Source organism: Empidonax traillii, unplaced genomic scaffold (genome assembly GCF_003031625.1).
Source record: "Empidonax traillii isolate 1590-97213 ecotype Southwest subspecies unplaced genomic scaffold, ASM303162v1 scaffold83:size2986645, whole genome shotgun sequence".
Lineage (NCBI taxonomy): Eukaryota > Metazoa > Chordata > Aves > Passeriformes > Tyrannidae > Empidonax > Empidonax traillii.
This window is the reverse complement of record NW_020955276.1, coordinates 80863-105795: the sequence shown is the minus strand read 5'-3', so window position 1 is coordinate 105795 and position 24933 is coordinate 80863. Positions and strand designations below refer to the sequence as shown.

Below are 24933 nucleotides of genomic sequence, written 5' to 3'. Positions count from 1 at the left end.
ATTTTGGGTAGTGTAATGATTACACTAAAGTATGACAAATGCAATGCCAACTGAGTAAAGTTTCTAAAACAAAGAACTTACGCTGTTAATACAAAGGCTATATAAAATATGACATTAGCAATGCTACTGTAGATCTGAGAGCTTTCAAAATTCAGTGTTTTTTGTTTGGCTTTATTGTTTGGTTGTTCTTTCAAAAAAAAAAAAAAGTTACACCATTGGCAGTAGCAAATTCAGCAAAATCACTGCATTTACATCCTCAACAGCTTTTTGAGAAAACCATTGGGTCTGCTCTGGGACCTCAATATCAACACTGCAGATGACCATACATCCCCCTAGAATCCTAAGCACTACTTGGTCCTATTCATCCAGCTAAGAACACTCATCACAACTGATCAAGCCCTCTGCACAGGCCTCTGGCTATTACAAAAGACTATACGTTCCTGACCAACAGCACAAAACTATACTGCAGTGTAAAGATATGGCTTTCTCTAAAAATGACATAGTATTAAAGTAAAAAAAAATAAAATTCCACAAGACACTTGAAAATGATTGTGGTGTTCAACACTACATTTATGCAATCAAATAGACTATGTAATCAGTTATACTGTAGTAGAACAAGAAAAAGACCTTTTATTCACTTGAAAAAATAGCAGACTGGAAGATTTCTTCATTGCATTACACAAACTTCCCTGAGATTTTTACATAAATTATGCTTAGTCTACTACATATTGGAAACCAGTTAGCTACTGAGTGTCGTACACGGCAAATCTTACATATTTCCTGCATATATTATCCAGCTAAAATGCTGTTTCAATGCTTTAAAGCTTTATCTCCTTTTGTTACAAAAAACATGAACACACAACTGAGACTACAAATGCAAATACATTTTTTGCACAAAATTTCAAATCTTCAAAGCAACGTATAGAAATTGAGAAAACACGTTAGGTTGAACAAAGCACTTCAAAGTTCTTCGCAGCTTAAAAACTGACTGAAATTAGTTTGAAAAATCATCTGTGCAAGTGCTTGGTGGCAAGAAAACCTACAGAAAGACTTTTAAATGCAGTGAGCAGAAAGAGGGACGATGATGTTCTCCCTATTTAGCACTCTCTCGTACTATAAAATTGTAATTTTGTAGGAGTGATTGTGGGAGAGAAACATCATAGTGGTACAAAACACTGCTATACTGGCACTATGTTACATTAATCAAGGATAAAAACTTTTTAAAAGTTGAGATTCTTAAACTTCTGATAAGATGGATGTAGCTAACCACAAATCTTAAGGACGCCCCCAGTTAAAATAACTCAAAAACAACTGATTCACTGCCACAAATTTTAAAAATCAACACCTGACTTTAAATACAAATCTGGATGTCCGTCAGTTTGCCAAGCTGTATATCCCCTTAACTGAACTTCTCTCAGAAGTCCAAGAAGAACAAGGTTTGTACTTTGCAAACAATAATGCTTAAGTAAAAAACAAACAAACAAATTTTTTTGAACTAAAAATACACAAAATACTGCAATTTTACTGCTTTGAGATATGAGATTATCCCCAAGTTTCATGCCTGAAGGCAAAACCGAAGCGCTGTCTTGTCCATAAATTTTTGTTAGACTTATTTCAAAATCTTAATTATACAGAATTCAGGTAGCTCTGATCTCCTTCCAGTTCTCAGTAACTGAAATCATGTTCTTGCCTTCCGCTGATTGTGGAGCAATTGCACTTGTAATTCCTCCTTCCCAATAGTCTTATGTTGAAATAGAAAGAAATAGGAGGTAACTTGGGCCACTTCATTACAAAAGAGGCTTGACGTGGTTGTGACTGGCTGTATCAGACACTGGGCCATAAGTTTTCTTTTTCTGTACTGGAAGGAAGGTATAAGGTGATCATCTTAACAGCAAAGTGAGGAATTGTGAAGTGGAGGGCATTTTCTAGATTTCTAATCCTGCTTTAAAAGTTCCCAATTTGTAGATACACCTATGACTGCATGAAAATTACAAAGATGGAAAGAATAAAAGAGCAGCATTTAAAAGCAGTAGGTTTAGCTTTTTCTTATTCAAACTGAATACACTGCCTTGTATAAAATGGCTTCATTTCTACATGTTATCACTGTATCTTCAATTCCGTAAAGAGAATCTAATACTTACTCAACAAAGGAAGAGTAAGAAAAATAGATAACATGTTTTCTTTCTCATTTTTATATTAAAATTTTCAGGTGGATGAGTACATTTTTTGGCTCTCCAAATTATGAAAAATTTGTTCCCTTTCTCTTAAAATACTTACAGTACAGCACACAGCCTCATACCTCTTTGGACATACTGCTGGTTGATAACTGATTCAGATAGGCACATTAGAAGCTCCTGGTTACATAATCACTTCTATTTTGTTATACAGAGAAGCCATTTCTGCATCAACAATTAAACTGTATTAACAAAAGTCCTTGTGCAACACACAAAACAGGGTGCCAAGTCACTATGTACTCAGTGTGAAAGGATTTCTAGAAGTCTTTTCTCTGCATCTCCATTTCAACAAAGCAATACATTGTCTTTTCATCTCTTGATTTCACCGCACTATAAATCACCTTTTTTTTGCATTGCCAGGTAAGGCAAATAATGGTGTTGTTGAATGACCATATATTATTTTACTTATAAAAATAATTTCTCTCCCTGTTGAGAATTTCAGCATGTTCTCATAGTAACGAGTATATCCTGATAAAAAAGCCCAGCAGGATTCCTCAGTATGCAGACTGAAATACGGTATTTGCCACACAGATTTTACTTCCAGCAAGGATAAGATGCGCACATATGTCAATTATACACAGCAGATCAAGTACATTTTGTTCTGCATTCCAACACATCCTCTGAAGGAAGGGCAGTTGTCTCATCCACCCATGTTTTCCCTTATATGATCCACTCGCTGAGCAAGATCCCTAAAGGTGGGGCGCTGGGCAACATTATTGTTCCAGCATTCTTTCATGATAGCATAAATCTGGAGAAGAAACAAAGAAAATTGGAAGTAGGTAAACACACTGTGGACATAGTTAATATATACTCTGAAATGGTCCAAAGAATATTCAACTTAACTTCATGCTTCCAAGCAACAGCTGCAAAAGACTGTGCCTAAACTCCTGCTTTATGAATCAATTTATCTGCTTGATCCCACTGACAGCAAGAAGTGAGGATAGGTGGCTCTGCGAAAGCCGTTTTATAAAAGATTTTTTTTTTTTTTTATGTTAGTAAAATTCACTCAGTTAGTTTTTGGAACTTTTATGAGACTTAGGTTATTTTGCTATGTTTTTATCTTCTTCCCTGCTCTTATTTTTTTAAAAGCTCAAAAGTGTTTAACATGATAAACACAAGTCTGATCAGAAATCGGATTAACTAAGGTAGTAATTCTAAATTAAGCTTCCCTGCAAAGTTACCATACACTTCTCTACGTTTGTACATTAAATTCCTACTTATCCTTCATGCATAATCAGAAATAAGCCAGAAAAGTAACTGTGCAAACTGAGCCCACTTCTAGTAGAAGTAGACTGAAACTATTTTTGGAAGTTATTTCCACTACAATAATTATTTGGCAACAGTTTTCTCTTTGCTCAAACATGTACCTGATACCTGGTCTCATACAACTTGTCAAGCTCTTCACCTGTACTTTTCTCATTATTTCAATCTAGATCATTATTACCAATTTCTCATACTTTCAGCAATTTTTCACACATTGCTTAAGAACAATCTGTACAGCCATCAGGAGAAAAAACCAGAAACTGTTCCTTATTTTTCAGCAAATTTGAAACACCTGCACTGAAAAGCTGCTTCAGCACCAAGTCTCAGAAGCTTGTAAGCTACAAGATAAGCTGCTGTAAGCTACAGATATCTGAAAGATTTATTATCTGTGATGGCTGGCCTTTCAGAATCAAAATGGGACAAGCACAGTTTCTGACAGAGAGACATTTCCACCTTTCTTTGATATCTGGAGAAACATCAGATATTGAAACCTCTGTGTCAGTTTAAATACAATTTCAGTGAAACAGCCTATATCCTACACATATGACATTCAGATTATCTACAAAAAGCCAAACCTTTGCAATTCAACAGTTGTTGTACTCATACATAAAATACAAGAAAGGTTACTTCAGAGACTTCTCATTCTCTGTATGGACTTCTTCTACCCATGTGGCTTCCCTGCCCCACTTGTACCATCCTTTCTCCTCTCTGTTAGACCACTTGAGCCTGACATCTCCTCTGTCACCATTCTGAATGGATTACTTCTCTATTTATTGTCAAGTACTTGATTTTAAAGGGATGCAGCAATCAACCTGAGCTAGAAGCTACACGTTAAAAAACATAGCTATTTTACCTCCTTTTTTTCACTACTGATTCACCTTCACAGCCCTACCAGTTTGACTGAAGCTGACTGGGCACCATGCACTGAAGAAGAGAGAACTACAAGACTTAGCAGTAGTATGAAAGTATTTTTTAGAACATCTGGGATATTAGCAAAACCAAAAGAACACTGAATTAATTTGTGTGCTCTGAGGACAGCTTTACACATTCACTTCACTATCTACAAAGAACACAAATACCAATCTAAACACCCTGAACATACAAAATCTGTTTTGTGTACTTAATTGTGTCTACAGTCTGCAGGCAGCTCTTTGCTGAAAATACTTGACACTGAATAATATACACGATAAACATGGCTATTCCTATGCTTGAGGAGGGAAAAGAAAGAATGGAAATAATTACGATAAAGAGCTCTTTAAGTTTTGGAATTAAATGTGGAAAACATTGGGAAGTTAAGATGCTTCTACTAAATGTTACAGACTTCAGAAGAATCCATAATTCATAGCTTTGAATGAGAATCTTCATAATGGATTTACATGGAACAAGTTCTATACACCAATCTTGTTGCCTTAATAAATTTATCTTTTTTGGAATAGAAGCCTGAGTGCCCAAGTACAGCAGTCAGTCACAGTAGTTCCACTTCATGTATTTAGCAAGACTACATTCTCCTGAGGGAGAAAAGAAATATGATTATACTCATCATGCAACACATAAAACAACAGCACAGCCATTCTGCGTGAATAAATACTTTAGCAGTCCAAGCAGAATGAAATATAAGTCTTGCATTTACCAGGCACTGAACCTAACTGAGCACCTTTCAGACTATAGTAACATATTAACACAATACTTCACCTCATCAGGGCATCCATCTGGTCTTGGTAGTCGTCCATTATTCTTCAAAAGCTCTATCAAATGAAATACAATCATCTGCCCTTGTTTATCATTGCCAATCATGCGCATGAATTCCTGAAAACAAATGGTCAACAGTCAAATATAATCTTTAAAGGAAAAAAGATGCTGCAATATTCTTATCAAGGGAAACTGCTTTATAATAAGAATAACTAGAATAGTATACAACAATGATAAAATTATAAATTATAAGTCCAGAGAACATATCAATAACTACAGATTTTAATTTTTTAATGTAGAATAATAATATAGAATAGAATAAAATAGCATGATACATACACAATTTAAAGGAATAAGTGAAAAAACTTTAAAAATGTTGATCATCATCTGATGATCTGGCTAGCCCAGACAAAGAGAAGGCTGAGGTTCTCAATGACTTCTATGCCTCAGTCCTCACAGGTAAGTGCTTGAGCCACGCCATCCAAGTTGAGAAAGGCAAATGCAGGGACTGGGAAAAGGAAGACTCTAAGCCCACTGAGGAGATGATCAGGTTCAAGACCATCTAAGACCTGAATGTGTGCAAGTCCATCGGACTTGATGAGGGAGCCAGCAGACAACATTGCTAAGGTGAAGTTTCCGATGACTGGAAAAAGGGTAATATAAACCCAATTTTTAAAAATGTGAAAGTGGAAGACCTAGCAAACCGCAGACCAGTCAGTGTCATGTATGTGCCAGGGAAGACCATGGAGCAGATTTTCCTGGAAACTGCTAAGGCACAAGGAAAACAAGGAGGTGGCTGGTAACAGCCAACATGGCTTAACCAAGGGCAACAAATTTTCGCCTGACAAATTTGGTGACCTTCTGTGACGGGGCTACAGCATTGGTGAAGAGCGGCACAGCAACTGACATTATCTACCTGGACAGGCAAAGCAGCACAGCAACTGACATTATCTACCTGGACAGGCAAAGTGTTTGACACTGTCCCGCATGACACTCTTGTCTCCGAACTGGAGAGATGCAGATCTGATGGATGGCCCACTTGGTGGGTAAAGAACTGCCTGGATGACGGCAGGCAAAGAGTTACGGCCAGTGGCTCATTGTCCACGTGGAGACCAGTGACAAGTGGTGTCCCTCAGGGGTCGGTACTGGGTTGATACTGTTCAGTGTCTTTGTTGGCGACATGGATAGTGGGACTGAGTGCACTCTCAGCAGATTGGTGATGATACCAAGCTGTGTGGTGCGGTCAACATGCTGGAGGGCAGAGATGCCATCACAGGCTTGAGAAGCGGGCCTATGTGAACCTCATGAAGCTCAACAAAGCAAAGTGCAAGGTGCCACATGTGAGTTGTGGCAATCCCAGGCAACACTTACAGGTTGGACAGAGAACTGATTGAGAGCAGCTCTGCAGAGAAGGACATGGGGGTGACAATTGATGAAAAACTCAACATGAGTTGGTAGTGTGCACTCACAGCCCAGAAAGCCAACGAAATCATGGGTTGCATCCAAAGGAGCATGTCCAGGAGGTCAAAGAAAGTGATTCTGCCCCTCTGCTCTTGTGAGACCCCACCTGCAGTACTGAGTACAGTTCTGGTGTCCCCAGTATAGGAAAGACATGTAACTCTTAAAGCAAGTCCAGAGGAGGCCATGAAGTTAAATAAAAGGACTGGAGTACCTCCCCTATGACAGGTTGAGAAAGTTGGGGCTGTTCAGCCTGGAGAAGAGAAGGCTTCTCAGAGACCTCATAGCAACCTTCCAGTGTCTGAACGGGGTCTACAGGGAAGCTGGAGAGGGACTCCTCATCAGAAACTGTAGTGACAGGACAAGGAATAACAGGTACAATTAAAAGAAGGTAGGTTTAGGTTAGTTATTAGGAAGAAATTCTTTACTGTGAGGTTGTTAAGATTCTGGAGCAGGTTGCCCAGGGAAGCTGTGGATGCCCCAACCCTGGCAGTGTTCAAGGCCAGGTTGGATAAGGCCTTGATCAGCCTAGTCTAGTGAGAAGTGTTCCTGCACAGCAGGATGGGTTGGGACTAGATGGTCTTTAAAGTCTCTTCCATTCCTTAACATTCTGTGATTCTATGATTAACTAGTTTTAAAAGAATAAGGCTCACAGTTGATTCTAATGAGCTTCCTGAAACACTAGAACAAGATTCTGACGCTTTGAAAAATGCCAGAAAACAGATATTATCATATTGATGTAAAAAAAAAAAGGTTGGCAGGACTAATAAGTAACTACTGGGCAGAAAAATTACTATAATTAAAGCCTGCAAAAATGGCTTAGCTAAATCTTGTTATCCAAAACATCAACATAACCCAAAAGAAGATTAAAATCTCACTGAGATTGCCAGAGATCTAAAGTAAAGGAAGATGTACTATTCACTGAAAATAAATTCTAAGAACAATATAAAGGAATTATTTTTCCTCCAATACGACATAAATTTCCTTAATGACCCTTGCCATGAGAGCGTGAAACATTCAAACAAACAATTGTTTGAATGTGCAAATGACCAAGTTAGGAAAACAATGTATTCTCATAAAGACTCCAAGAGTTAAACAAACCACTTTGGTTAATTTTAACAAATTATCTTTTTCTTGATACATACCCATGGGATAACCAACCTGATGAAGTGGTGAATGCACATACAGAAATGATCCATTCCAAGCATAGTCTCCCTGAACCCATAACTAACTTCATCACTTTTCCTTTCATAATCCTTCTGAAGAAGAACTCTAGGTGTCTGCAACATTTATGTTATCATGTTGGAAGAGCTGCCCTTGTCTTGAGAGCTCTTCCATGGTACCTTTGATAGCTCATTGCATCAAATTACTAAGAAGTCCACTGAGCCAATGCAGAGATTCTCCAAATGCATTTTTGCCTATCATCACTATTCAGCTCTCAAAACCACTTTTGTCAGGATGGACTGAGATTCTGGCCAAGGGTGAGGTCAGCTCCAGTAAACATAAAAGGCTCTACTCTCCTCTGTTATGCCTGCAGAGAACTGCTGGTGTATATTAGATCATGACTCTTATTTCCAGTTGGAGAACAGTTAGTAGTATTTTTCTCCACTCACTTCAAGTCTTTAAAATGCCTGTCAACACTCTGCAAAAAGCCACTCCCTTTCCTTCATGAATTTCACTAACTTACTTATTTGGGTTCTGGTAACAAAACAAAATACCTTTAAGTTACCTTATTTAAATTAATTTAACGTATATGGATTTGTTTAGCTCAGCCTTAAATTTGGAATAGCACTAAAAATACATGTCATCTTGCAATGAAATGATTGCATCTGGGATAACTCTCCATGAAGGATGGGAAAGAACTACCTATAATAAGAGATTTTAAAATCTTTATCAAAGAGCTAGAAGTTACAGGATGGATAAGATCTGCAGACTGTCAAGTAATTTTCAGATCTCCTTTCCTACTTATGGCTTGATATGAACACCTTTCAGCATGTTATTGCTTCTCACTGGATGCCTCATAAACACTAAAGTATCTCCAGAAAAGGATCAGTAAATATTAACCTATTTAGGTATAGGAACAATCCATATATTCAAGGAAACTTAAATAAATGAAGAAAAATCTCTGAGAACTATTAACTATATACTTACAGCTGGTGGGCTTTTGCTTTTGTCAATATAGGTGAAGAGTTCATATAAGACCACCCCAAAACTCCACACATCTGAGGCCACAGAAAATTTGCTTTCTGTCAGAGATTCTGGAGCATACCTGCAACACATGGTAAAAGGAAAATTGCTCTGTTCGTTCTGAAAACATTTGTTTTAACAAAATTTTCTTTTTTATTCATGAATCAATGTTCTTTAAGCATAGATACTAGCATGTTCTCATTTCCTGCCATTACCTTCACACAGTAACTATTCCTTTAATAATAGTTAATTGGTATTGAAAACCAAATCCACCTTAAAATTATAACCAAGTCTGATGTTTTTTTCAACAAAGTTGTAAATATTTTTCTTATCTGTAGTACAAGTAAACAAGATTTTGATGTGGTAAGACCTGGAAAGAAAGACAATTATAGCCTTTTATCACTTTTAGTGAGCCTTGAACTGTGTCCCAGGTAATTCTGGAATTACACTGTACACCTCCAAAACATCTACTAAGATACCATTTTGTATCATTGATCCTTTAGATAAACAGTGCCTAAGGCAGAACTAAAAAATAACTAAAATCATATTTACAGAATGGCATTTGCTTTTGTTATCAAAACATAAAATGGTTTTTATCACAGCTAACCATCAATTTATTTTCTAAGGTATTTCTATGTCTTCACAGAATAGAGATTAAGTATATGTCTGGCATTCTAAATACAGTTTACCAACTTGTATTTCATAATTATTCAGTCTCCCACAGGATACACAAAGTGTTCTCTTCCTGTTTAAGCCAAGTGTAGTTTGTTGGAGCATTGCTGTAATTTGGGGTAACTCAGACCTTCTCTGGAAGCTCAATGCCAAAATACAGACATCCACCTTAATATTAAATCTCAGCACTTTATTCTTGCTAATTACAGTTTATGGGACTTAACTCCACTTAAGGATCACTAGAGGGTCTATCCAACAGGTCTCAGTTAAAGACGAATGACCAGTGTTTAGGGAACTGAAAGGTCCAAAAATTTGAAAGCGGTCAGGAGAATGGACCCTTTTAGATTTCCCTTATGTCTTTCCCATTGGATACTATTTCTTTTAAATATGTTGGTATTTTTTAGGAGTTTGTTTTGGATGGTTTTTGGTTTTTTTTTAAGTATGTTGAAAATTCCCAGATGCTGTTCTGTGAAGTCAAACACCATCCATGCGACTTTCACAGTGCTGGGATGCTGATGTGAAGTTTGCATTTAAAAATTCCACAATTTGCAAAACAATTGGCTGAAATGGCAAAACCTAAAAACATGCCATAATTTCACATACCAAAAGAAGACTTACCAAAATATAGGACTTTCACCAGGTTCTTTCACTTTGTAGTATTCTTTGTCTTGTGGCAAGACTTTTGTCAATCCAAAATCTCCGATTTTAACTCTGTTCTCATTCTCCACCAAGATATTTCTCGTTGCTAAATCCCGGTGAACGTATCTTTTTGTACCCAGATACTCCATGCCCTAGGTGTAGAGGTCACAAACACAATAGAAAAAGAGTTACTTTTAACCATTACATAGCTGCACTTTCCCTAAGAGGATGAATTAACCTCAAAGTTAAAACCAAAACCCAATCATTATTAAAGTGAGTGTGCTTGAACATTTGTTTTCCCTGAGAAGTTACTTTTTCCAAGCTCAGGGGCTCCCTTAACTGGAGGGACATAGACTGAGCACCTGTCAGAACCAAGTATTTTTTACTGTAGATGGATAGCTGTTACAGCTCCTTTCTGTGGCCAAATGCAGTTTTCTGGTGATATACAGAAGGAAAACAAAACTTGGGCTAAGCTACATAATCCAGAGCACATGAGAAGACTGTCCTACCTACCCATTTCATTTACTCTTTTTTCTTCAGTTTGTACATCTGCTTTCCTGATTGCTTCCATGAAACTTTATGATTCCTTGAATTTGACAACAATTCTCTGACTGTATTCCCACCCATGAGTCTTGTTTCTCTTTTGTATGGACCATTATCCACCACCAGAGTTCTGCTTATTGTTATATTTCTATGGATTGCTGCAACAGAACATTGGTCCAAAGCCATGTTGTTTTTTGTTGCTGATGATCCCTTCTTACCAATGCACCTAATTATTTTTGCTAACAACAATATGTGAAAGGAGCCAGTGTGTAATGGCATTACTAAAACAAGAAGGTCTTGCTTAGACAGTGATAAATGATGGGCAGAAATTGATGCCACACAACGTCATGAGATACCCAACTCCTACGTGAAAGGAATCACAACGCAAGGTATCAGTTTCAGATTTTCTTAAGAAAGCGTATCACTGCTTCAACACAACAGGAAAGTAATAAATTACACTAGTAGCATTGGTGAACTCAAAAGTTTTGAACATCTGCGTTATATTATTAATGCCAAAAGGCTTATTTCTCTCTCTTTTTTTTTTTTTTTTTATGTGAGGAACCTCAGAAAGAGTTTGGCTCTGAAGTGTAACCTTCCTCTCAGACTCCATAACCCCTCAGCACCGCAAGGTGGCATTACCGTCCTCTCAACAGCGCATTCCAAGAACAAAACCATCAAAAATGTCCCGTTCTTCACTGCCCACTTACTCACTGCCGCCTGAAAAAACACCAAACCTTGCTTCTTCAAACTGAGACTCCCATGTTCCTGGTACAACTAGTCTATGCAGATGCTACAGCTTTTTCTTCCTAGTATGAACTATGCAGGAAACAGCCCTAAAGTTTGATGATAGTAATTTATCTGTCAGCCTGGAAAACATTGATTCTGAGACAGGTGCTTAATTGAAGTCATGCAAATTCTAAGTGAAAATCATAATCCTGTGGCACTAGTCTAACAATGGAATTTAATTATATGTTTTCAGATGTTTCTATCTTTAAAGTTGTGCTCTTTAGCAAGGACACCTGAAAGATTTCAAGCATTAAGAGATGGGAAAATCCTTTCCCAGTGTTGTAGCAAGGAACCAAAACACAGTAAGCAACCAAACACATTCATCTTAACTCTAAGGTATGGGCATGCCTTCATTTCTCTAATGCTCTTGAGAGGAGAGCAACAGGGCAGAGGGGGAAAGGTTTTTCGTTAAAAAACTCCAAGAATTACAGCGACAGAAAGGGACAGCATAAAGAAGAGATGTGAGATGCTGAAAGAGCAAACACTGTAAGAGAAGGAAAAAGAGCTAAAGAGCTAAAAGAAGAGGAAGAGGAAGAAGAGAAAGAGGAAGAAGTAGTAGTAGTAGTAGTAGTAGTGGGGGGTGGTGGTGGTGTTTGGTAGTTAGGAAGCAGCCATTTCATCTGCTATTTTGATTTCTCACCATCCTGAAGACCTGTAATATTTTGAAGATTCTTTTATATACGTGTATGTACACACACATCGCTACCCCTTTCCTTTATACTTTCTGAACACAGTTCCTTTCCCAAAGATTTCTGCCATACTTGCACAGCCTGCAAAGGCCAAAATCCACCTTCCAGTCTTCCCATCAGATACCTCTGTCTCAGGGACCAGGGTCCTGACTTATGTTGCCACTATTGTTCCTCCTGGCTTTGAATAAAGGCCTGAAGACTTACATATGCTCCATAGCTTCTTATGAGAGTACACATGGTAGGCACCTTCAGGTCCCTGTTGCATCTTTATTCTATGAAAGATGCAGCCACTGTCCTTGGAGTTGGTGCTGAGTATTAAGACTCTTCCAGTTCTGCTTCAACAAAGATTGTTTTCAGTGACTTAGCAGAGTAACAGTTATTTTGTTGCAGAAATAATTCTGAGAGAATTTCTTAGGCCTGTTACTGCAGAATGACTACTTGTTTTGGACACACAGATCAAAGGGCTCTTCAACCTTCTGAGTAGGTGGTCACATATTCAATCCTTCTTTCTGTGACACTTGCCACAGGCTTGCTAACATTTTCTGTTTTCCCATCTCATTCCATACGGCTTGCCCATCAGGGAGTTTTTGCTGGAGACTACCTACATCACCGTGCTTCAGTGAAGCACATGAATAGGTGAGATAAGCTGCTAAATTGCATGCAACCCTCTGTATGTGCACCAGGTCTGGCAGATAAAGAGTTTATGAGTTAAGCCAGTTTCAAGCAGGGAAGTAGCAAGCTTTTTTCCCCATGTGAAAGTCTGAGTGTCTGCAGAAGATCTCGGCTCTGGCAGAGAATCTCTCCTGATTTTTGTCAGGCCTCTTCTGTGGATATTGCAGAAGGAAAGTCTTCTGCTCTGAGTGTGGCAGGGCACTATTACCAGACATCTATGGGCTACATATCCTAAAGAATACTTACAAGTTTTATGTAACCTACTCTTTCCATGTCTTTGATGTGGTATTGGGAAAAGGAATTTAAAAATAATTCTGGTACATGCCCTTATGGGGTGTGGTTATATTTTTTTTAATTTTTGTGTCTCTCTCCCTCACCCCCTTTTTCCCCCAAACTACTGAATATTCAATGAAATCCAAAGTTTCCTATATTTAAAGCATAATTACAGAATAAAACTACGGTAAACATAAGCCCTCTTTCTAAGGAAATGTGATATCACAATAAATATCAGATGCTTTCCCCCCTTTGCAGAATTTTACAAATTATGCTCAATACAAGTAATTTACTACAGTTTTGGGTATTTTTATGGCCTCTGGTTCTTCTTAAAGAAATCATGTATCTTTGCTCTTTGTGCTTAATAATCTAATATTATTCACAGTTTAAAGTACTTTTTAAAAACATATGCAAGTTGTTGTAGTGGTCTTATACTTGAACCTCAAAGTTCTGAAAAATCAGTTACAGTACGTCCCAAACAGATTGCCTGAGTCAGTATATTAATGCCTACTAAATTTTATTTAAGGTCTCATTAGGGAGAAGAGAGGTTTTAATTATTCTGATTGAAATACAACCTTAGTAAACTAGAAAATACAGAAAAATAAATGGAGTATATTCTGCCTCAGTTAGCAGATAGACCAGTCTCAGATCCTGTACTAAGATACTCAGAAGTTTTTTCCAGCTCTTGACTACATGAATTCATATTGCTATTTTTTTAAGGTCATGTGGTGCTAGCAGCCCAACAGTACTGAAGAAGTTACACCAAAACAACCAATTATAGTTACTTTGAGACAAATGGGATGAGACCAAAAAGATAAAACTTTGTTGAAAACCATAAATAATTTGAAATTTCCTACCTTGCATATCTGAGATGCATACAGCAAAAGCTTCTTGTGGTCCAGCCTCTCCTTATGTTTCTGAAGATAATCTCGTAAACTTCCATATGGTAAATATTCCATAATTAATCTTAGATTCCTACGACCTTTTACAACAACAATAAAAAATGCACTTAATTTTTTTGTAATCTTCCAGTGGCAAGTTTTTAAATCTAATTATTTTAGAATTTCAATAGGACTAATAGAAAATAGTCTTAATACTGAAAAATTAAATTCTGATTTGTACATCACTATGCAATTTTTCATGTATTACTTAACCGTATTTGCTCGGGAAATGCCATTTATTTAAACTTAACAACAATGAGGAAATGCTTGATATACTAGTATATCACTAATCAAGACCATCTTATCAATACTTTATCTACTATTGTGAAAGCAAAGTGTAAATGTATAAATGTGTGTTGTCAAGATGAGACAAAATGCAGTTCTCAATGGCAAATGACATCAACTTGTCACCAATTTTACCATCTTTAAAAACTTAGCCTGATTTTGAACCTAAGATTTTTGTTTTACAGTAAGATCCTAGGCAGAACCCCCACACTTTCATTCATGAACTTCAATGGCATCACCAATTCACTCAAACAGATCTGTTTTTGAAAATTTTTCCTATACACTAGTTTACTGGACAGGCTGTACAAGAACTTGGTAATATCCACTCTGGAATATTACACTGAGCGAAAAAAACGATAATAGTTACAAAATGGTACATTTTTCCCACTTAAACCCTATATTCTTTTCTAGGAAGTCCTTTATGCTTTTACATAAAGCTATGTAAATAGTCAAAAAAGTACTTTCTCTAAATAAATGAAATTATGCAATAAGCTGACTGAATAAAATGTCCACTTTGTACTGAGATGCAGTACATAACAGACACTAGTTACTTTGTTTTGTACTCTGTTAGTCCTGCTAAATCTAGGACAAGGCAGTGACTGACATAAACACTTACCCCTCTGAATTTCTCAGTAGGCATACTTAGGTGTACACTTGAAAGTGTACTCAATAAAGCACATACCTGCACTGTAGCATACTCCTTTGTATTTAACGATGTTATCATGCTGCAGAGATTTAAGTATTTCAATTTCTCTTTCAAAGTCCCTAAGGTGCTCTTCTGTGCTATGTTGCAGCTTTTTCACAGCTACCACCTCTCCAGTATTGTCCTGCAGTGGGTCATACCGGCACATCTCAACGCTGCCAAAATTTCCCTAGATCACAAAAGGAAATACATGGGAATTAAAAACAAGTCCACATCATTCTCTCTTTCTTGATGTTTCTTAGTGCACAGTATTTATAGTGTTTGTGCAGTGCTCACTGTGATTCAGTGACCACAATTCATTATTTAAGTGAAATGCCACAAAACTTCCCTGAAAGAAATCAGGGTAGGAATCAGGGCTATCAGTTCTAAAAGAAACATATTCTGTGAAAGGAAGCAAACAGGAAAGGAATGCACAGGAAATAAGGACAAGAAGAGGGTGTGATGTCCATCCATTTTCTCCCCCTTCACAAATTTCTACTTGCACTTCCAAGCTGTCAGCTGGTACACTCCTTTTCCTGCTCTTGCATAAATCCCTTCCTCTCAGTTCTTAATTTTCCCTCTTTTCCTGATTCTACATTCTTTCCTTTCTCTGTTTATATTGTTTTTGTCTTCTTTTATGCAGTCAACATTTATCGCTCTGTTGTCCTCCCCATGTTAAGCTACTACTTACAGCCAACAATCAATCATCTGCAAATAGAAGTCGTTCTGTTACTTTGCTTTCAGACTTGCTTCTACTAGTATTTGGAGCCAAAGGAATACACAGTTATCTTATACCATCAATAAACCATTCTGGAAAAATGATTCTTGGTGAAGATCTGCCAACTGCAGTTGGTCATCTGTGTAGGCACATTTTCACACAGACAGACTGCAATGACTTCCAAAAGTAGTAACCAAATGCTGCTTTCTCAAAGTCCAAAAGGTTCATGGCCTACATATATCTTGAATACATTATTAAATTCAAAGACTGTATATTCATATTTCTCAGAATATGCATGCACAAAAAACCCAATCCCACTAGCGCTGTGCAAGAATGCTCCACAGTATTGTTAAATGAATACCAAGTGTGTGTGTGCATATATATGTATAAAGATTATGTCAGAGGCAGCTCTTCATTACAGAAAAATACGCTGGCCTTTTGACATGACTGGATTCATTGTAGAGGCCAGGTAACTTTCACAGTATAAGGATATTTTGAAAGTGAAAAAAGACAAAAAAGGAACTGCACATGGTGCTCAGATATAGCTGAAATTAATAATTTCTATAACAGAAGTTTCAATGTAAATAGTGTATATGGGATCATCAAAAGACAACTGAAAAACATATTTTCCTAGACTATTAGAGAATTTTAAACAGTCTACCTTGCCAAGTTGCTGTAAAAACTTAAGATGTCTTTCTTCAAATTGTGTTGGGTCCCGATCTTCAAAAGCACCAGAAAATCCAAGTGCTCCAATTCTCATATTTGGCAACATATCACTTTCTGTCAATAGCTCGTAATCTGAGAGGCAGAAGAGAAGAAAGTGAACAAAAGCCATAGAGTAATGAACGAAAAAAGGAAGAACCTTATTACAATCATGTCATGTTCTACCTTTCTTTGGCATCCTCTAACGTCTGTAGAATATTAACAAGCACCTTAATTTCTGTAGAGTAATTTGCAGTCAAAGACACAGACGTATTGCAAAAATGTATCAAGAAGGAAGGCACCACCTGAAAGTGAACCAATCGGAACCAGGGTTCTTTTTGTCTAGTGTGTTCCTGCTGTATCACAGACTCACCTGGAGTGAACAAACTGTTCAGATCACGTATAATTGCCCTAAAAGAAGGTCTGAAATCTGGCTCATAATCCATACAGTTGTTTATAAGGTTTGCAAGTTCTGTCCAGTTGGGGGCAGGAAGCTGGTGCCTATCTTCATAAAACTGTAGTTTCTGGAATTAAATAGATAAGTCATTTTACATTTTACAACCAGTAAGAGTTACAGAAGCCTTAACATTCCACCAGAGCAGCCAAAAATTACAGCTCTCAACCTAGACGTGTTATCTCACTGAATGTACATCTGACCATTTTCCATCAAAAGAAAGGTTGGCATAATTTAGAGCAATCAGTTCAGAAATTTCCAGGCAGTTACTGAAGATAAGAGAGATGAGAAAAATAGCATCTCTGTTATTGGTAATTCCATAAAACCACAACTGGATGGGTCCAGCAGAGAATTCTATTGACCTGTGAATCTGGCTGAGCTCACAGTTGTAAAGAGCTTCATGGGTATTATGAAAGAACGTAGACAACAGGAAAGGAGGGCAACTTTTTAAACACTTAGATGGTCTAGGCAACCCTCGGAGCTTATTGCAAGAAGTGATTACAATACCTGAGAAATCAGACCAGGTTTTGTGAGAAGGTTACAGTCCATTTATAAAAATAATACTACAAATCTTTTTGTAGCATAGGAAAGTATTCTTTTTTCTTCCGACTACAGAAGTGAATATATATGAAATTATATTTTTGTGCAATATGTTTCTCCTCCATCCCCTGCCCCTACTTGAGATAAAGTTAATATTTCTAGTGTAGCTAAAATAGAATTGCCTGCAACACACAAAGTCCTACAGTATTTAAGATGTTCAGTTCCTAGAAGAATGGCAATTAAGATCCATGAACATTTTTAGGAATACTTTTAAAGTGATGCACTGCTGCAACAAAGCAACAGAAATATGAACAAGATAAAATTGACAGTACTGTACTTTTCCCTCATAAAATCAAAACAAATAACAAAATTAAACTTCAAATCATTATCTAGCAGCAAAAACGTCTTTTTCCTATAGTGGTCATGTACCACAACACTCTATATGCTGATGTAGTTACAACAGCAGATGTTTTAAATTAGAAGTGGTCAAAGAACTGTTACGACTACAGATCAAGTAATACTTACCCTTGAAGAATCCAGTGCACTCAGGGGTTTGTCTCCTCCACTGCAGATTTCCCACAAAGTGGTACCAAAACTCCACTTATCTGTGGCCAGGCTTAGTTGTTTGGGATTCTCAATACATTCAGGAGGAACCCATGGTATTCTCTCAAGAAGAACTGGGCAATCACACCAAAGAAACATGTTAAGATGAATAATAAAACCAGAAAATTCCATCATATCTTTGATTTGGTAAAAATCACTTCTGTATACATAGGTATTTCATTCTGTAATATGCTTTTAATACTTTTCCAATTTTTTGTTCCCGCCTAAAAAAATAAGTTATGGAGTATGGACAAAAATAAGAATCAGAGTGAAGCATCATGAGTTTTATTGTAAAATAAGTCTAATGGTACAAAACTGCCTTAATGCCATTTCCACATTACACTTTTTCTCTGATATCTGTATTTCACTCAGTGTTACCAAGACTTAGTAGCTATCACAAAGGACCTACATGTCAAAGAGTAAAAGTTACTTTGCTAGTGGTTGGCACATTATGGCACAGCAAAAAGCACCACGAAAAGCAATTTCATACTATCTGATTATGAAACTATTGATATTGACTGTAGTAACAATTTAAAACATTGTATGGGATTGTATGGATGTCAATTTAGAGCTCTTTAAAATGAGACTGCATAAGATTAATGTAGAATTCACTTTAGAACAGGGAGAATTTAAATAGTTTATTGGAAAATGAAGGCACCACATTGCTTATAGGCCCTTAGATGCATTATTTCCTTAGGAATGTGTAAGATTGCTAAGTATTAAGTGTTTTAATTTTTCCAAAATTAGTAAAAAGACCACAAAAAGAATACTAAGGTTGCTTCAGTTCCATTAGGATAACAATCTTGCACACACTTTGGTTTTAATTAATTATGCAGTTTCTAAAGTGTTGAAACAGTCTCAGTGATGGATAACAACCCAGTATTTTTAAAGTCATCAACTGGCTCCAGGTATTCACCAAGAAATGAACTAAAGATGATTTTTAATTGCCACTCAGCACTTTCAAAGTGTGTTTTATTTCGGTTCTGAAAGTTTCCCCACACTATAAAATGCTTGATTGACTACACGACACTAAGTTCAGCAGCTATGTGCAAATGAAACAGACTATATGATACATTTACAATTGTAGCATACCAATAGTACTACCAGTGAAAAGTAGAAAATGAGAACAAGCCTTTGTTTTCTGTAGTTTATTTCTGATGAAGATACACTCAAAACTGCTTGGCTAGGACTGCAGAGGTTATTATAAAATGACAGATAGATAAAGAAGCTTATTATAACAGAAGTACCTTAGATGCCAGTCAGGAAAAAAAACAACTAACCCCAAACTTATTTTTCAAATCAGAAGCACTGAACAAGAAAGCTGACACAAAGACTTACTGTCTCTTGGCAAAACTGTAATACTGATACCAGGATCACTTAGTTTTATAAATGGAAGGTTTCCAGACTTCCTGTCTTCCTCTCTGATAAGCAAGATGTTTTTTGCACAGACATTCCCATGAACAAGGCCTTTATCCTCCTATAAACAGGAATGTATCTTTTACATACTGACAAAAGTCTTACGGTTGAAGAGGTATTTAAAAACCAATACTGCACAGCATGAGGGAAACATCAGCAAATAAAATAATGATCATAGATTAAGTCTTACCAAACCTCAAACAGTTCATCAGTTCCTCTCTAAGTTATGGTTTCCAGTCAATTTTCATTGTCTACCTAAAGTTTCAAGTGTAAAACCACCTGATGTATGTTAACTTAGAATATTCATCCATCAGTATAGTCTATTTAAAATCAATGTAAGAACATTTAAACTCTCCTAAAGGAAAGACTCACCTAGTCACATATCCTGTATCGGATAAATGGCCTTTATGTTGAAGTAAACAGATTGTAAGGTTGCGACCTAATGCCCAAGAAGAATGTATTTGCAGCGTGAACAGCACAGTGTTTTCCCCTCCCAGTGGGTAAGTAATAACACTGTCATGAAACAGTTTATCTGCCCTTGCCTATCCCACTAAAAACCTAGTGTATGCCCATCCTATTTCAAATACCCTTCAGAGTTTCAAGATTCAGGTTAATAGCTCAGCCTTTCTACATGCATTAGTCTGAAACACTTGAATTAACAAACTTAACTACTTACCAGAAAATGCATGGCTAATGCCAACTGTTTAGCTACTTCCAGCTTCCACAAAATATTGATAATATTTTTGTTCTTTTTCAAATATGTGTCCAAGGATCCAAATTTCACATATTCTTGTACAAGGATGTCTGATTTATAATAGCAAAAAAAGTAGCAATTAAAAAAATCAACAAAAACTAATGAAATTTCAGGACAGATTCTTGACTCTAGTACCACTCTTTTTTGATAACTTGCTGGTGATCTAACTATAACTTTGAAGCTATATGACATCTGAGTATTACCACAAATATTCGATGTTCTTTATACTTCTTCAGTGTGTGGAAGTTCACGTAATTTTGTCTCAAATGCAAAATTACTAGACTTAATACCCTTTTACAAATTAGGTAAAATACAATGAGCATCATTCCACCCTCACTTGAAAGGCACAACAAATAATGTTACTACTGACAGAGCATAGTAGTATACAGCAGTGAGTCAAATATCATTCAAGTAATTCACTTCTCTGTTGCTTACAATCCATATTCTTAGTAATAGATACAATGCTTTACTGACAAAAGATGCCCTTCTTAAAAATAGACCAGTACTGGTACTAAATATATGACATATGTCTCCATGCAGTCATCCAGCAAATAACACCAGAAACAAGATCAATTTCATAGTACTGTTGTCTTCATCACTTTCAACCCAATAATTTCAAATTACAGGAGTGAAATCTTGCCCTCAGCGTCAAGATGCTCACATTGCAATAGTGAGCATTTCTTATTTAGTTTCTTATTTAGGCTCTAAACACACTGGAAATTACTGTAATAGATAAACTGATTTTTTAACAAATTCATTTTACAGATAGTAAATATATTCTTTTTTTTTTTTGCAATTACGTGAAACAATTTTCATCACATCTGTTCATCATATAAACCACAGAATCAAGTAACAGCTGCTTCTTCCTATTTCTTAGTAACTAGCTCTTATCAAATTGTAGTAAGTTTGTTGCCTTCAGAAACAGAACAATCTATAGAAGACAACCGTGATCTAAAGGTGAAATAAATAACTATATATATATAATAATTATTATTATTGTCAATTGTAAACTTGATCTACCTGAAATTTTATATATAGTCCCTGTGCGGTGTACAGGGACTATAGAAATAGAAAAAAACCCCTTGGGTTGTTTTTGTAAAGCTTTCACAAGTTCACTTGGTCAAACATAGTGCTGTACCTTTTCTAGCCTCCTAAGAGAGGTAACTCCTGATACAGAATCCACTCTCTCTTTTGGAAATTCTTTCTCCCCAATGAAGGCAACCATCTACATAATATGATTATATAATTATTATAAAATACTTTCTTCTGTACAAATTTCTAATCACAGGAAAAGAAGGGTTTAGGCAAACTGACATTTCTGTCCAAAGACTACATGAAAGGAAATATTGCCAAAGTGAGACCCAGCAGTGCATATTTGGAGATAGCATACAAACCCCTTATTAATACATAGTCATAAGGCAGTATGCTAAACATTCAACTTCTGCAGACAAAGAAAATATTTTACTGCTGTTAATATTTTTGTAGAGTTTTTGTTGAAGTAACAGGACCTCGTGTTTTCAGAATGGGACCTCTAAACCAAACTTCCCAAAGGTATACATGTGCTCACTAAGTCAGCACATGTGCGGACAAGGGTGGCAGTTTCTGATCACAGTAAACAAAGATTTTTTTGTGTAGCCAAGCACTTCCCTTTTTTTGCTAACCACACTTGATACAACATAGGGGGTTAAATTTGTCTGGAATTTCAAAAACTCATTTCAGAGGTTCAGCAAAACTTTTCACACATGAGATCCTCAGACTGAGTCATTTATAGAGGTTACTACTCACACTGACTGTACTTAAGACAATGTTTACCTTTTCTTTGTTATCACCATATTAACTAGTCCTGAGACACCAAGACAAATATTACTGCAATGTAAACATGTATTGGCTGCCCAGTTGGTGTCTTAAATCATTTAATTTTGGTTTTTTCCGTGTTTTTTATTCAAACTCTAATGAGAGATGTATAAAATCACTACAAAAAGACAATTAATTTCTACTTACTTTCTTCTCCACATACACAGACTCCATAATTTAACACCAGATGTTTGTAAGAAAGCTGGCTCATCATACTTGCTGCCTCAAAGAAGGACTTTTTGGTAGGTGAGAGAGTGAGAAAAAACAAACAACAGTGAAAACAAAGCACCCAAAATGCTAATAAATTTATTAAAACCATATGCATTTTTTAAAACATTTCAACTTCTTTCTCATTGCAAAGACCCTACGTAACATATTTTATATTGTTTGTTATGTTTTCTGGAAATTTTGTTTTGTTTTTTTTTGTTTTGTTTTGAGTTCTCTCCGTCCTGGGGGCATTTTTCCTAAATTTTTTTTCCCTAAGTAACTTATAATCCACATTCCAGATGGGTTAGCAATCTCTTTTTTTTCTGCAGACAGATGTATCTCAACATTTTAAAAAGAATCTTTTCTTCAGTGTCAGTTAACTTTGTAAAGTTCGCAACACACTAATCAGTTTCTAATTTATTCTGTCATAATGCACTATTCAGTTTCCAATTTATTTCCTTATAGCATACTATTAACTTAAAACACAACAAGCATTATATAATTCATCCGCTACGGCAAGATCTTATCTAACTTTGTCAGGAAAGTTTCAAATGCTTTTATTTCTTTAATAATTTTTTATTATTCAGTGGTATCTCCAACTACGCTTGCCTGTGTACTGATTATTCACCCAACAAAGCAAGGTCAAAATGAGCACATTTTTCCTTCAGAAATATTTTTATTTCTATGCTCTCTGAGCTTTTAGTTACTGATTCCACTCAAGTTTAAAATGTAAATATATTAGCCATCTTATTAAAATTATAAAAAGATTATGGTTTCTTTATTGTTATGCCTACACTGCTTATCAATATTAGCCATCTGAAATGTTTCATTCTTTGCTCACATTTTCATACAGATTTGTCTGAAGTAATGGAAAAGTTCAGGAAACAGTGTACTGGCTCTCCTGGCTTGCTGTAAATACAGCTAGATTAATTAGGAATTTGAATCAATTAAATATTTAAATAAGCAATAAACAGTCATATGAAGTTACATTAATATAATAAACACTACTACGTCTTGTGAAAATCTGTAAAATAACTATTTGGCTCAATTACATTACCGTGTATTAGTTTTTGCACAAAGGTGTTTCAGGTTTGCTAACAGCTTCACTCAAAAAGTGGAAAGCCTCAGTGATTATGGGTGAATTTATACATGGCAAGTGTTTCTCATACATAAATGCTTCTGATTTTTTATTACTTGATCCAAAATGTTGATTTCACTGGAGAATCAGTTTGACTCCAAAACACTGAAAACAGTCCATCCAAAGGAAGTGATTTACCATAAATGCTGGTCCCTCATCTGTATGCAATTTACTGGTTAAGACAATTCTGGGGCCATATTAGCTCTTCTATGGTACTTATAAATAATCTGTTCTTCAATTCTCAGTGGGAAGCTCTGAATTCTCTGATGGGTGGTGCGTGGAGGGGAAATAAAATACATAGTGCACTTCCCAAAGTCAATCTCAAATGCATACTCCCACTTTGTCACAAGTCCAAGAATGAGCTTGTTAAACAATACAGCACTCTACTATATAACACATACTCATTTATTTTAAGAAAAGTAATGCTTTGGAAAAATGTTATAGCAGTAATAGCACTGGACAAACAATCGCACCAACCTCAGAGTAGTTTCTATGCACTTTATCCAGCACCTTTAAAAGAACTTCAGTTTGATGGAGCTGGCCATAATCTCCCACTTCTTTCCTTACACCTTTGAAAATCTTAGTAAATGTGCCCTGTCCAAGACTCTCCTCCTGTAAGAAAGGAAGGATACAGATAGGAAAAAAACCAGAAATATCTGCCTGTTTTGCAAAAGATCTCTTAAAAAAAATCCCTAATTAACATATATGTAAATATTTAGAGGTGTGCTGGCTGTAGAGTCAAACTAATGGGAAAAGGAAGCAACTATATCAGAAACATCTTAAATCTTTGATTATTTTTTATTGATTCTTCAAAAATTGCAGAAAATAACTTGCTGCAAGAACCAGAGAGGAAGGAATTGATGTTAAACATTTAGATAGCTCTAGAAGCAAACAACTGCTATTGCAGTCAAAAAAAGAGCTTCTTAATTTTGAAAAAGTAATTATTTGCATTAATGGAAAATAAAAATAAATATTTTGTTTCCACAACTCTAAGGAAAGATTATAGCAAAATCTCCTGGCTCAGACAAGATTCTTTTAACACATACAGAGGTTATTAAAACTTGGTGTGTATTAAACCCAATATCTGCAGCGGAAAAAGCAACTAACAGACTTACAAATATCAAATCCTCATTACGGATTTTGTGAAAGACCATTTGATTGACATTGTTGTGTCTCTGTAGCGTAGGTGACGAAGGTACATCAGAAACACTATTGCTTCTGAAGACTAGAAGATTTGATTTATCTGGGAGAAGAAAGAGGGAAAAGAAAACCACACTAAATTTGTAAAGTATAAAACTAAACCAATACAGTTTGAGAAGGATTAATGAGGTGTAGCTAGTTCAACTCAAATAAGATATGACATTGTGATCAGTTCATTCAAAAAGCCATGCAGTATTTAATTTAATTCAAAGTCTGATATTTTCCCATCAGCAAAAGCATCTAGGTTCACTCACTTTATTCTTTTTAAGTATTCCTACTTTTGACAGACATTCTGAAAATATCTCCTATCTTCTTTCACATTTTAACTCCTGTA

General features: G+C 36.1%; 1 protein-coding gene across 5 annotated transcripts in view; it reads right to left on the bottom strand.

Annotated features, from left to right (window-relative positions):
- Window positions 1-1309: 1309 nt before the first annotated feature.
- The window catches only part of JAK2 (Janus kinase 2), an 84213-nt gene continuing 60589 nt past the window's right edge, over window positions 1310-24933 (bottom strand). For all 5 annotated transcript variants that reach the window (XM_027881030.1, XM_027881029.1, XM_027881033.1 and 2 more), the window contains 14 exons: window positions 24515-24642; window positions 23877-24011; window positions 22202-22289; window positions 20123-20250; window positions 19369-19507; window positions 17953-18104; window positions 16807-16957; window positions 16393-16529; window positions 15014-15203; window positions 13963-14087; window positions 10122-10294; window positions 8796-8913; window positions 5190-5303; window positions 1310-2982 (listed from right to left, as the gene is read on the bottom strand). In XM_027881030.1, coding sequence (XP_027736831.1) covers window positions 2875-2982; window positions 5190-5303; window positions 8796-8913; window positions 10122-10294; window positions 13963-14087; window positions 15014-15203; window positions 16393-16529; window positions 16807-16957; window positions 17953-18104; window positions 19369-19507; window positions 20123-20250; window positions 22202-22289; window positions 23877-24011; window positions 24515-24642 — 1886 coding nt within the window. In that variant the 3' untranslated portion in view covers window positions 1310-2874. The remainder of the gene's footprint in view (window positions 2983-5189; window positions 5304-8795; window positions 8914-10121; window positions 10295-13962; window positions 14088-15013; window positions 15204-16392; window positions 16530-16806; window positions 16958-17952; window positions 18105-19368; window positions 19508-20122; window positions 20251-22201; window positions 22290-23876; window positions 24012-24514; window positions 24643-24933) is intronic.